The 14,303-nt window shown below is 39.5% G+C and overlaps 2 protein-coding genes across 3 annotated transcripts; one reads left to right on the top strand and one right to left on the bottom strand.

The window, feature by feature from the left end:
• Positions 1–4,112: 4,112 nt before the first annotated feature.
• On the bottom strand, positions 4,113–6,768 carry LOC105562024 (myosin-2 essential light chain). 2 transcript variants are annotated; one of them, XM_012012503.1, is made up of 4 exons: positions 6,273–6,768; positions 6,149–6,176; positions 5,145–5,450; positions 4,113–4,901 (listed from the first exon to the last, which is right to left on the bottom strand). In XM_012012503.1, exons 1-4 carry the CDS (start codon positions 6,600–6,602, stop codon positions 4,795–4,797), a joined length of 771 nt encoding a protein of 256 aa, XP_011867893.1. In that variant the 5' UTR covers positions 6,603–6,768; the 3' UTR covers positions 4,113–4,794. The 2 variants fall into 2 exon arrangements, with proteins under 2 accessions (XP_011867893.1, XP_011867894.1); XM_012012504.1 differs by lacking the exons at positions 6,149–6,176; positions 6,273–6,768 and adding an exon at positions 5,635–6,031.
• Positions 6,769–7,282: 514 nt separating this feature from the next.
• LOC105562023 (eukaryotic translation initiation factor 2-alpha kinase-like) lies at positions 7,283–13,829 on the top strand. Its single transcript, XM_012012502.1, has 13 exons — positions 7,283–7,661; positions 8,351–8,474; positions 8,987–9,164; positions 9,270–9,429; positions 9,508–9,673; positions 10,254–10,497; positions 10,590–10,709; positions 11,322–11,481; positions 11,571–11,673; positions 11,803–12,008; positions 12,343–13,078; positions 13,148–13,495; positions 13,603–13,829. The coding sequence occupies exons 1-13, from the start codon at positions 7,546–7,548 to the stop codon at positions 13,804–13,806; spliced, it is 2,865 nt and encodes a 954-aa protein (XP_011867892.1). The 5' UTR covers positions 7,283–7,545; the 3' UTR covers positions 13,807–13,829.
• Positions 13,830–14,303: the final 474 nt, after the last annotated feature.

The raw sequence follows: 14,303 nt of genomic DNA, 5'->3' as shown, positions 1-14,303 counted from the left end.
CGAAGTCGTTAATCGCAATATATTTCAATTAACGGTTACAAACGATTTCAGAAGCTATAAAACCGTTGGGAAAATCGTAAATAATGAGACTGCGAATCTCAAGGCGTAGACGGGTCAAGTGCTTTGCGTCAGTACATTCATTCATTTCTCTTTGAAAAAGAAAGCCTTACAATTAGACAGCTGATTAGATTAGACAGATTAGATAAGCGGAGTGACGATACGAAACAACGATGCACGGCTTTGTTTACACATTTCGACACTTGAGACGATGAGGTATGCGTAATGTATCCCGCACAGGAAACTTGACTGCGCGACTTCGGGGCCGTCCGATACGAAGACAGAAACGAGATTGTCGCGCGAAGGGGATGACGCACTAAAGAAACAAAATGATGTTGCAACTGCAGCAACATTTTTCTAGATACGCAAAAAAAACAACTGAGATATATAAATGAATAGCCGATACTACGAAATTGCATATGTTTTGTATTTAATCCGTTTAAATAATAGAAACGGAATTTCTATCTCAACGGTTAGCGAATGTTAGGAAGAAAGTCTTTCCATGACGCCCATCCATGATAATCCGGTAAAATGTTTTTCGTGCACGAACATAAATGTATAGAATTGTATCAAATATGTCCGCACATATTTTTTACATTTTATATCTCTATATAATTTTATACAATCCTACACAGTTCTATATCATTTTATAGATTTACACGTGTTTTTATACGAAAAATTACTCACTTATAATTACACATATAATTGTGTATAATTGCACAAAGTTATACATAATTATAAATGAGCAATTTTTCCCTTTTGAAAATTTTTCATATAAAAGTATAAATGCACATATAAAATTATGTAGAAAATTGCATGACGACCCATTGCTGGCAAATTCTAATTAAAGAAATTCACTGCGAAATCTATTACCTCAGCCAGGGTTTGAACCTGGAGTCTCCTACTCTCTAGGCGGGCGTCTCATCAATTCGACGCAGGGAGAGATATTTTTCGCAATAAATTTTCTGCGTTAAAAACACGTTGCCAGTTCTGGTCGATCAAAAGCTTAATTACGATTAATATTTAGTTACGGAACCTAAACTTTCCAGAAGATATTGCTAGAGTGTTGCTGTTATAAATGTTCCAAGGTACAAACAATTTTCGAACAGATACACAAAATAGCGATCAATTTTTTAGTGCGAGATACGCAGGCCGGTTTTTGCATTAGATTTAATCAAGAACCGCGCCCATTAGAGGTCGTCCCGCGCGTACGAAATGTAGAAAATGTCGCGGCTGCGGAGTTTAGGTGACTAAGCTATTGTATCGCAACTCGCAATGCTTTCATTTAAATAAGCATTTCGAAATAAACGATGTCGTTTCTAGAAATCTGAAGCGACGTATCTCAATTTAATATGGATCGATGAGAGATATCGTAGATAACGCTTGCCTTTATGTGAAAGATAGAGTCAAAGGGCGGTATTCATGCTCCGATCTTGAGATCAAACTCAAGATCGTCGTTGAATCTATTCTTAATTCTCCAGTAGTTGCGCGAGATCTGGTTAAATTTGATTTCCAATACAAGGCTTGTTCTTATATTTATTTGATATGAAAACCTAATTAAACAAAGGAAATACTTCAATTTCCGATATAAACGATATGAATCGATATTTGCATAACGGATCACTTATACTCTCAAGATCTGCAACCTATGGTTACGAAAAATAGCGACGACTAAGGCCGTAGGGGCCCGATTCTTGAATTGATTGAAGAGAGAAACGCGCGCGAAGATTCTGTTGTCACGGAAAGTCAATTGCGGCTTTTCCATAAAAGAAAAGCTAGAAATCGGTCCTAGATTTCGAGCCGAGAAACATGCAGCTACATATATTTCTCGGCTCGAAGTCTCTCGGGCAACTTGTAGCATCGTGAACACCGAAGAGGTCCGTCCGCGTCGCGTGCCGGAGCACGCGACGCTGCGGTATAACGCGAGCAGTAGCGAGCACGCTCCGCTTTCGGAAGCTCGCAAGTTTGCTTCTGTTTTTGTTTCGCTCGATTTCCCGCCTTGTTTACGTTTCCGCTTTTGTTTTTCTTCTCTAACGTGGAGCAGGAGAAACGGAGACAGGATGAACAGGGGGCGAGACAGGTTCAACTGGAAAGGAACAAGCGTTACATTTCGAATGTTGTATTTCTATCGCAAGCTGACAAAGAGACGACACGACTACATCGATAATCGTGTCGTTCGCTTCGGTAGGATCGCAAATATTTAGACGCGACGTCCGACTTGAGGCGAGACCCACCTCGGGCGCCGTGCCGTTTAAAGACTCCGGGGCCCTAACCGAACAGCTGACGAGGCAACGTCACGCTAATCCTGTTAACAAGTAGACGCGTAATGCGCGCGGAAGAGATGTTTAACGGGTTCGCGTCACGTGACCTTAGGCGAGCGATGCTTCTCGAAGAAGCAATGTCCTCGTCACCGACGGACGAGCCCTCGAGTCGTCCCGTCCGGCCCGCATACTTTCTTTCCGATAACGACGAAGCCTCGTCTCGTATTTTGATCCGCCTGGACCAAGAGAACGCGTCGACGACGACGATGGTAGCGTGACGCGAGCGTTCCGAGTGCTCGGAACAGCTTGTAAATAGGAGGCGGGGGTTCGCGAGGGAGAGGCGAGGATGACCAACGGGGGGGACTAACGGAAAAAGCGGAGGTAAAGAGAAAAAGGCACGGTTCGGGAGACGCGACGTGCAAGATGGCGACTCGCAGGGAAGGCGAGGGCAAAAATGGCGCAGTTACGTGTACTCGGCGCCTCGAAGGCTTACTCACCAATTACTGGAAATTAAACTCGGCATTATCGGCTTTTTACTACTTTCACTATTACTTAACGACCGACTGGAGTTAATACTCATACTTCTTTCTTCGTAAAATTTTGGCGGCTTTAAGTGCACTGCTCCAACACGAAATGTTCGCTGGAGTAGCGATCGGCGGCGACGACAACTGATTGCGGCAGCTTGCGGCAACACACCCAGGGCGCACGAGTGATCGAACGAATCTCATCCGACGATGCTCGAAGCGATACTGACTGGAAAACTGGACGCCGCTTGCGCACTTGCGCCGCGCCGCCCCCACTCCCAGTACTTGCCGCTGGGAGAGTGGGAGTCGCGGTCGACGTCACAGCTTCATAAAGCCTGTTACACAATGCCAGGTAACAGGCAGTAGGGAATCGAATTTTCGACGCGTTGGATTCGTCGGAAATTTTCTTCCAACCAATCCAACGCGTTAGAAATTCTATTCCCTGTTCCTGGGGCTCGATTCTTGAATTTATTCGAAGGAGAAACGTATGCGAAAATTCTGCTCTTACAGAAAAGTTGAAAGTCGATTGGTTAAAGCCATGCGAATAGCCAATCGACTTTCAACTTTTCTGTTAGAGCAGAATTTTCGCATACGTTTCTTCTTCAAATGAATTCAAGAATCGGGGCCCTGTTGCCTGGCAATGTGTGATAGGCTTAAACGTAGATAGCGCAGAAACTTTGGCGTATGTCGTACTTATGCGGGGTCTACAATGCGAGTCGTAAGTCGTAAGTCGTAAGAATAATTGGCTATGATTGGTCAGTTCTTATGTGTCTAACGGAATTGACCAATTACAGTCGATTATTCTTACGACTGCGACTCCCATTGTAGACCCGACATAATGCGAGTCGCAGAGTCGTAGTCGTAATAATCGATTGCGATTGGTCAATTTCGTCAGACACATAAGAATTGACCAATCATAGTCGACTATTGTTACGACTACGACTTTACGACTTCTATGTAGACGAGGCTTCAGGAATCTGATTGGTCCTTAAGTATATACCATAAAGCCCGTATCAGACTACGGATTGAGATTGGGATTAGATTGAAATTTGACCAATCAGAGTAAAAGTTACTGAACTTGAGATTAGTAAACTTTACTGTGATTGGTTAAATTTCAATCTAATCCCAATCCGTAGTCTGATACGGGCTTAAGAATTGACCAATCATAGTCGACTATTCTTACAACTACTTCTATGTAAACGAGGCTTAAACAGTCTTTGTGCCTCTGCTTTACTTGCAAAGGGCACCGTTGACAAAGTTTCGCAACGTATTCTTAGAGCAATTTTTCCTTTTATTCACTGCAATGTACAATAATCTTCGCTTACGCATTTCGGAGACACAAATACGCTCGTGCATAAATAAATAAAATGGATACTCTTCGCGCACTTTTTCCAAGGCATGTCACAGTTAGATGGAAGATCCTCGAACATACATTTCAACTACGCAGGATGTATTGAACTCGATAGGGGAAAAAGGGGGAAAAGTACATGGCCATTAAGTGTATTGGCGTGAATTAAAATGCTCAGTCCTCGCCCTTGAGGGTCAGACATCCTCGATTTCTCCGAGTATTCTATCTTACAAAAACAAAAATTTGGAATGTCCGTGGAATTCAGATATCGCGCTGAATGATCGTACAATAGGTGTATGTCTTACTATCGATATCACTAAATGCTCGTAAATCGGAGTATACGTCAAGGCACAATGCGCTAGATTGTTCTTTACCTACCATCGTTTAACTAATTTAGATTCTCTCTTATAAAAGGGACTACCCTTCTTTCCATAGTACGTAATAAAATAGTGTTCACGTTACGGGGTTTTCTCGAGATAAATCACCGTACACATGCTATGATATGATACTTGGAAAGTAAAACGCTTCAACAGATTCGACGAATAAGTGGCAAAGTAAACGATAAATACTCTCTCTCTCTATCGCGTGCGATTAAGTGGCTAGCTTAGCCGCACATGACCTGGCGAACAAAATCTTCGTAGTTGATATTACCCTGTGAATCTTCGTGGCCCGCCAGTAACGTTTCTACCTCCTCGTCGCTGAGCTTCTCACCTGCAATGGTACGCACAATGAAAATTCTGCAAGACACACTCTAGGAAATTAAAGCTGCTTTCCTTTTGGAGAACACAGTCGACATTTTCTACACAAGTCGCTTTCCATTTAGAATTTAATTCCGACTCTGCTCGGGAGGAGAGTCTTTTCCCTTCGAACCTTGGCCATTTAACTGTGGCAACCTGTTAACGTGTGTCGATTTGTCTCTCCTCTAAAAGGAAAGCTACGGTGTCTGATGTGTACCAAGCGTCGTCAGAAGATGCCGCAACTCCGCGGAAGATATGAAGCCATTTCCATCCTTGTCGAAGTGACGCAGGCCCTCGATAAAGTCGTCCGCCGTGTCGGAGGTGCGGGACTTGCTGATCGCCTGGTAGATCGGTAGAAACACCTCGAAGCTGATACGCTCGTCCGGTTTATGCTGATGAGTGAACTTCTTCACGTCCGACTCGGTCGGATTTTGACCGAGGGCGCGTAACGCGTCACCGATTTGGGACACGTGGATCTTGCCGTCCCCGCGGCTGTCGAACAATTGAAACGCCTCCTGGAATTCTACAGTACACTCACTTTTAATCAAGCATTTCAGTCGCCTTGTACATAAAACTAATTCTCAAGGACGAAAAGGGTTACAAGTGTCAAATTCGATTCGAAGACTATTGTAACTTGTATTTGCCACCTTCTAGAACACGATATAATAAAATTATCCTGGGTGCCGCCCAACAACAAGATTGTTTACCCTCCATAGACGACATCATTCTATTAGCCAGCTCCTGATAGCTGTAGCCGTACATCTCGGTATACTTTTGCAAAGAGAACTAATTGCAAGACTCCGTCGCTCAGCGGCTGCTGTGACGACACAACAACGCCAGAACACTGGACAATTCCTAAGCGCGCCTCGCGTCAACAGTGCACGTGACTCGTGACACTCGCGAGAGTGAAAGCAGAATGATCGGCGAGTGCGCGTCTCTCCGGAGAAGACGGGGGCGCGATTAAAGCTGTCCACAACGCCCGCGGGCAGCGGCTTGGCTCGCTTTCAAATACCGAACCGTAAAAGGCAGTCGATAGGCGCGCGCGCACGCCTGGAGTGCGTCTAAAAAGGCGAGGATACTCTTGACCTGAATTAAAAATCTGGGGAGGAGAGCGCGGCGCGGCGCGGACCATCAGCCGCCTCGCTCCCTCACTCGATCGCAATCGCCGCCGAGCGAGCCGCTCGCGGCCTCGCCGCCGTTACACAGCCGCCCTCCACTTACCAGCCAGCTGATCCTCGGAGTAAGACGCCTGCGAACACACGCGCGTAGCGGACTCGTTTAGACGCATGTTCGTCGCGCCGACTCGACGCTGCCCGTCTCGCTTGCGTGTCACCACCATACTCACCATCGTCGCGAGTGCCCCTTGCCAGGAAACGGGGCGCGGCACCGACGAGGAACAACGGACGGCGATGTCGCGTGCACGGATCCAGACGGTGCCCGGTTGCAGTAGCCACCAGGCGCTTATCGTCCGCGTAGCGACAGGACGCACCTCGCGTTCTCGCAGACGGTGACAGTGACGTAGACGGCGGAAGTGAGTCACGATGGTCACGATCGCGAGTTCCCCCTTTTTTTTTCCCTCCTTTTCCAGGCCGACCCGAATACTCGCGGATGTGTCCCCGTCGTGCTTCGTGCAATCGCCGCGCGACCGTGCGAGCGTCACAGAACCACTGGACATCAACAGATCAACTTCGACTCACGCTGCGCTCGCGTTTTTGCGCCGCGATCTCGCCTACGCGCAGTGCTGCCGAAACGGTTCACTGGGTCCGCACTCGTGGTGGACTTGAACTCGGATACCAGGCTCGTTAGATATTGTTACAGCACAGATTAATAGCACAGATCGCCAAAAGCCCGGGTAAATTGTCGAGATCGCCACACACTTAATTGCCCCTTACCGACAGCTTCGCCCCCAGGTGCGAGTCTGGACTAAATATATCCGATTTTATCGACAAATTTTACTTTTTGGTTCGAGTCCCGACTAAATTTATCCAATTTTATCGACAGAATTGCCGACATTTAGCCTGGACTCGAACCAAAAAGTAATATTTGTCGGTAAAATCGGATAGATTTAGTCCAGACTCGCACCTAGGGGTAAAGTCTGTCGGTAAGGGGTAAAAGTGTGTGATCTATGCACGATTTTTTACACTTGTATCAATTTCCTCGGAAAGCTTTTATTGTTCTCTCAATGGTAGATTTTGAAATGGCGGTATCTTGATCATTATACGACCTTAATCGATCACCGCATCCTCTCATCATCAGAATTTAAGAGATAAATGTTATTTATCCGACGAAAACTCGTTAATTATTATTTTTCCCCTTACGAGTGGCACTTTTGTCCTCAGGACTTTCAGGGTGTAGAATGAATAATGGCCAATTGTAAACAGTACCGAACTGCACGCGCCCCGATGCGCACAGTTTTGAATCAAACATCGTCGTCAGCACCTGAGTTAACGCGCATTACGCATGTCCGCGGTCAGAGGTGTCGGTTGAACGTGTCGGTCGATATATTCCGCGTCTGTTACGAGCATCTCGTTAGTCACTCGCATTAATCTAACGTCGCGATAAAACTTGATACGGCAGAATGCTACGTGTGAACATCGATCAGCCTCGCAGATAACAAGATGTCTCGTTTATCGCACCAAATATGTTTCTATTGCATAGTGTTGATTGCATATCCCCTTGTCACCGCAGAGAATGCCTCGCGGCAATTGTGTGGCGAACAGTTGAAGAATGAAAGGTGATTGACTCCGGACTACTTGGGCACTCCGTTTCCCTCTCGTGCAAATCCGAACGATATCTGCAACGAGAATTCTTTTCCCCCCCACACGTTTCTTAACCTCGACGATTCTCATTTAGTTTGTACACGAGATGACCTACATGATTTTGTATATAAGCATAAGATGCGAGTGACATGTCAAAAACTGGCGTTTTATCAAACACCTGTTGATCGCCGAAGCCCGTCTTGGAGAGAATTTTGCAAACTCGCGGCGTGTGAAAGTAACCGAGTAAAATTCATTTAGGGATCGTCTTAGATACCTCTTGAAATACTTTTTATTAAAAAGAATGCTCCGTATAGCGTTCACACGGATCTCTTTTTTTACAAAATACTCTGAACATGCATTTCAGACAAAGTTAAATGTATAAGTTTGACTGTAAACGAGCCATGGGGTTTGTTTTCTGTTCCTGCACTGGTGAACTAGTGCAGTAAGCTAGAATGAGAAAAAATATGCTTGTCTTACTCCAATTTATTGCACTAGTTCACTAGTGTAGGAACAGAAAACAAGCGTTTAGTGTGTACTACTCGGTGCGCACTAGTGCAAGCAACCAAATTTGCCATTAAAGATTAGAATTGAACAGTGAGGTATTAATGTGCGTTACAGCGTCGATGTAACAGACTTTATTAAAACATGTATGTTGTTTCGCCAGTTTGCTGTTTGTTACTACATTGGATGGGCAGGTATCAGCAGTGGATGTTAACAATGGCAAGATACAGTGGACTTTAAATTTTAACAATGGACCGATGTTGTCATCCAATATTCATAACATACAAGTAAGGAAGTTTCTACAAGAGCTATTTTTTCAGTATTGAATATTGTAAATAGCTGGCTGCTTTCGAACAATTACCTTCTGAAACAAAACACACAAAGTATTAATTTATACAGGAGGCTTCCCAGATAACATGCTTGTCTAAAAGACATCTTCAGGACTTCTTTAAGACGTCTTTAAGATATCTTTTAGACATGCATGTTATCTGGGTTGTTTTCTATCGCTGCACTGGTGAACTAGTGCGGTAAGCTAGAATGAGAAAAATACATACTTATCTTATTGTAATCTATTGCACTACTTCACCAGTGCAGCGATAGAAAACAAGCCTAGGGTGTCAGTGAATGTTTGGGACTTTCTTTGTGTGTAGGTACGCGAGGAGTTGCTTATTATTTATAGGTGTTGCCGTTTTTAATAAGCAATGGGCGGTAGGCCAGGCTAAAACGACGAATTTTTTTATAATTAGTAACTCGTCGACTATTACAAAACATTCACTGACACCCTGTATATGTATTACAGGTTAATAATAATGGACAATTGATACGTTTGATTCCATCCTTGAATGGTGGTTTATACACATTTGATGGGGAGAAATTGGAAGTGGTGCCGATAACGGCAGATCAGTTATTGCATTCATCATTGCGCATCTCTGCTTCTGATTTAATCTTTTCCGGTGGTAAAGAGGCACATACTTACGGTAAGTTTTGATATAATTAATTGATTGTTATTAGATGCATTTTTTTAGAAACTGTTTTACATTTACATTTATTAATATTACAGTTATTTTTGTTTTGTAAAATAGGTGTGGCAGCCAATACAGGAAAAATTTTGTTCGAATGTTCCGGTTTTTCTGGATGCGACAACAGTACAAATCATCAAGAGTATGTGGAGCAAGATATACTTATTATTCAACGTTTTCAACAAACTGTGCGAGCTGTGGAGGTTCGCAAAGGTAGCGAGAGGTAAACTAAACATAAATATTTGTATCACGAAGTTTCAATTAAAAAAAAAGATGTACCAAATAATGTTATTGTTTAAAGATGGAACTTCAGCGTTGGAAATTTTGATTTAAAACTAATATCTACAAATGGTTTTTGTTCCAATAAACACTCTGCTACAGATATGGAAATCAAAGTGGTTATTCCGGAAGGTTTGATTTGGACTGTCAATAAAAGTAATCCTACTGTTAAATTATGGCAACACAAGGTAATAATATGCAAGTATAACAATCAGGGCTGGGAAAGTTACTTTATGAAAATATCTAGTTACAGTTACTCAAAAAGTAACAAATCGTTTGCAGTTACTTTCTTGCAATAAAGATAAAAATATCAAATCTGCATTTGAATTATAAAACATCGATGAAGGTGTTTATGTGCAAACGCCTAATGCGATCTGTGGAGATTTAAAAAATATATAAAGTAACTATTGATGTAACTGATTGCGAGTTAAGTTACAGTTACAGATGGAGAGAAAGTGACAAAGTTAAGTTAGAGTTACTTAAAAAAAGTTACTAACTGTAATTTCGTTACCAGTAATGAGTTACTTCCCAACCCTGATAACAATTATAACTATAATGTAATAGAGGAAAGTCCTCGTTATGAGATAAAATTCTAACGTGAGATAGTAGGTTTTCAATGTCCAAATTCAATGACAAATCTTTCTTTGCAACGATTACACGATCTACCAATCAATTTTCCACTAAACAGATTTCACTCCAAGGGCAATAAATCATAATAGGGGACTCCTCTACATCTAACAAAATGATAAAAATGATTATTTTTATTAGTTTGATTCTCCAATTGTTGCAATATGGCGCGTGGACACATCCGATGTTTCTCCAGGATCTTTGAAACAAATTGACTTATTTGATAACTCGCAGTTGGTTTGGGGATCGGAATATTCTACAATTAGTCCAGGTTTATACTTAGGTATATACGATAGACAATTATATATACAAGAAAATCATAATTACAAAAATTTAAATGGTATTCAACATAGAAAATATCCATGGCAGCCACATCCAGCAGCTAGTAAGTTCAAGTAAACTTTCTGAGACATTGTTTTATATTATACTCTTTATTTGCAAAGATGAGATTTATTATTAATACTTTTAAAATTCCAGTATCTGCTGTTGCTTTGTCAGACAAAGATAACGACAATGATGAAGTTTCCGTTATTGAACCAGATAAAACACGGTCTGCAATATTGTCGGGTGTATTACATAATTCAGACTATATTAATGGTATGTAATACGTAAGGCTATATTGGACGGATCGTCTTTTAAAAGTTAATCCAGACATCAAAAAATTAAAATTGGATATAACACGAATTCTAATAGACACATAATTGTAAGAAATTCATAAAATCTTTTTTAAAGTAATGTGAATAGAATATGATTTTGATAAAATGTAAAGCTTGAAAAGTTAATTCGGTATAATTACATAATGGTTTTTAAATAATAATTGCAAAACAAGCAAGCAAATCATTTTAAAACTTCGCAGAAACATTTTTACATGTTTGAAGAACATGATACAAAAAAATCAAATTTTATTGGTTTTTCATAGTAATTGAATGATTTATGATTTGTCTTTAAAAAGCCCCCATAAGATCATGTATAAGTTAGCAATATTTAATAATCAGTAACTTTAAATGAGCAAGTAAAAAATTGGAAATAACTTGTCATGATCGGCACGTTATTGAAAATGTCAAATTAAAATTTCAAAACGACATATCTATCCAATATATCCTTACACATGACAATGTTTTAAAAATTGCTTAAATGTGTAGAAAATCAATATAAAATACGAAACTGTAGATATGGACAGATTTATGAATGTAATTTATATTTTCATAGGTAATGGATTTTACTTTTATTCAGCAGATCAATTAACTAACGATAAGCAATGTAATAATAGCAATCCTGGTATTCTACTAATCACTAGCACAGAAAAATCCATAAATCATACTGAAAAGGAATATGGTGAAATTTTATATGATACATTATTTTGGTACTGGTAAGTTTCTTTAAATGCTCCAGTTGTTTATGTAAATATTAATATATAAAATGTATTATTTATTAATTTCAATTTTGTTTTGTTACCAGGAAAGAAATTTTATTTACAATTGTCGTATTGTTCATGCTAAATTTATTGTTGGCACAATATTTATTAATAGCAAGAACACCTACTACAGATGCCATGCTTCCTGTAAGTAAATCAATCATTGTATGATTATATATCTTTTTCCTTTTGTTTTCCTTTTTATTTTATTATCTTGATAGCTATTTTTTCTTCTTTTTATATTTTATTTTTAATTAGGTGAACACTATGTTTTAGCCTGTGATAATTGAAAGATATGTAGAAACCAAGACTAGTAATACAACTAATGATTGTCAGAATGTGAATAATTTCAAGTCACATTACTTAACGGACTTTGAGCCAGTCAATTGCTTGGGAAAAGGAGGATACGGTGTGGTCTTTGAAGCCAGAAACAAAATCGATGATTGTAATTATGCTATTAAGAGAATTGCTTTGTCAAATAGGTCAGTACTTGGGTATTTTTCTACATGATAACATTTAAGGTGGCTCCTGCACGAAGGAGCTGATAGTATGAGTGCTTTAGCGAGACCCATTTAATTTTTATTAATTTATAAAAACTTACTTTTTATTCTTTTGTTATGTTGATGTATGTTTCGCAATGTTTTATTGAAATTAAAAATATAGAAAATTCTAAAATTTACTACTTTTGTAATATAATCTATTAAAACTCCTGAATTTTAAAAGATTAGCGTCTAGTTACACTTAAATACAAATTGCACATAAGTAACAATAGGATTTTAACTGGATAATAATTTTATAAAAGAAATGCCATTACAGCCAAGATTCAAGAGATCGTGTTTTGAGAGAAGTAAAAGCATTAGCTAAATTGGATCATCACAATATTGTGAGATACTTTCACGCTTGGCTAGAGTGTCCTCCTAATGGGTGGCAAGAAGAACACGATCAACAATGGATTGATAAGCTAAGATGTTCAACTGACTATCTTTCAGAAACAACTCAGACTGAGACAAAGCCTAATCATTCTGTGTGCATTGATCTTTTACAAATCGATCAATCTTCTGTAGAAAGTGCCTGTAAAGGTTTAGAATTCAATAACATGGAAGCGAACGATGATTTATTAATTGAATTTAAAGAATCAAACGAGAATCAGTATGGCAATGATTCCATTTGTATTAATAATTGCAATACCGATAGCTCGGACTTGTCCTCTTCGAACAGTAAAACTGAAAACAACTTGTCTAATGTTAATGAAATCGATTATTCCAAGAACATCGTGTTTGAAAAAACTGACAATAATATTGCAACAGAAGAAAAGAAAAGGAAACGCCAAAAATCGCTTTCCTTAGACTTAAAGAATAAGACGCCGAACACGCAGAAGCCGGTGAAAATGTTCCTATACATACAGATGCAGCTGTGCCAAAGACTCAGTCTAAAAGAATGGCTGAAGCAGCACACGTCAAGAAATTTTTCTCAGATACTAAATATTTTCCAACAAATAGTAGATGCTGTGGAGTATGTGCATTTGCAAGGATTAATTCATCGAGATTTAAAAGTAACGCCTGTCTTAAAACAATGAAAATCTATTTAATATTCTACTTTGTAATAAACAATTTTGTTTTAGCCATCGAATATATTTTTCGCTTACGACGATAAGATAAAGATCGGCGATTTTGGCCTTGTGACAGCGATGACTGAGGGGTACGATAGGGCTCACACGCCTTCGACTGAGAACGAGACTATTTCCTTAAGAAACAATATACATACTGCGTGCGTTGGCACACACTTATATATGTCACCTGAACAAATAAATGCCCAAATGTACAACTACAAAGTGGATATTTACTCTTTGGGAATAATCTTATTTGAGCTTCTTACACCATTTACTACTGACATGGAGAGAGTAGTAGTGTTATCGGATCTAAAAAGGTCCATTTTCCCGAAAGATTTTGCAGAGAACCATCCTGCCGAGGTAAAGAAATTAAAAGAATATATTAATTTTATAATGCTTTGTACGTATAATGCATTAATTATAGTATTATTGCTGCATGGAATGTGATGAAATGTCTCTTTTTGCAGTACGATTTGCTTAAAATGATGTTGGACGAGAATCCCGCTCAGCGACCTACAACTATAGGTGTCAAAGCAAAACCTCCTTTACAAAATTATGAAAAAGTCAGTTTTCATGTAAATACAGATTTATGGCATTTTGAATTGCCGCAACTGAGTAGACATTCCTCTGTGACTAGCAGTAGCAGTAGTAATGAGTTGCCGGAGAAATAAATCAAGTATACAAGTTATAAATATTTTTGACATTCTCTCATTACTTGTTAAGTAAAGAGTTTGTTTTTCTTTTATAATTCTTTACAATAAGTTTGTCACTTAATTATATTTCTATCAAGCTACTATCATGTATGTACATACATCATCCTAGAAAATTTACTTGACACAACAATTTACCAGAGCTTGTCATCAAGATTGTTTTTCAAGTAATAACTTTGCGAAAATCAGAATGAAATAATTCTAATTATTCCTATAAATTGTATAGATACAATATAGAATCATCAGCATGATAAAACTTTATTAATTATTTAAAACTGTATTTATCGCCATCATACAATATATGTATAATTATCAGGGTTGGGAAGTAACTTGTTACTTGTAACGAAGTTACAGTTGGTAACTCTAACTTAACTTCGTTACTTTCTCTCCATCTGTAACTGTAACTTAACTCGGTTATATTTTTTCGATAACTAATTTAACAGTTACTTTATATATTT

This window comes from Vollenhovia emeryi, unplaced genomic scaffold (genome assembly GCF_000949405.1).
Source record: "Vollenhovia emeryi isolate VEMERY1.0 unplaced genomic scaffold, V.emery_V1.0 DF939197.1, whole genome shotgun sequence".
NCBI classification, from domain to species: Eukaryota; Metazoa; Arthropoda; class Insecta; order Hymenoptera; family Formicidae; genus Vollenhovia; species Vollenhovia emeryi.
This window is presented reverse-complemented; position numbering and strand designations above follow the sequence as displayed.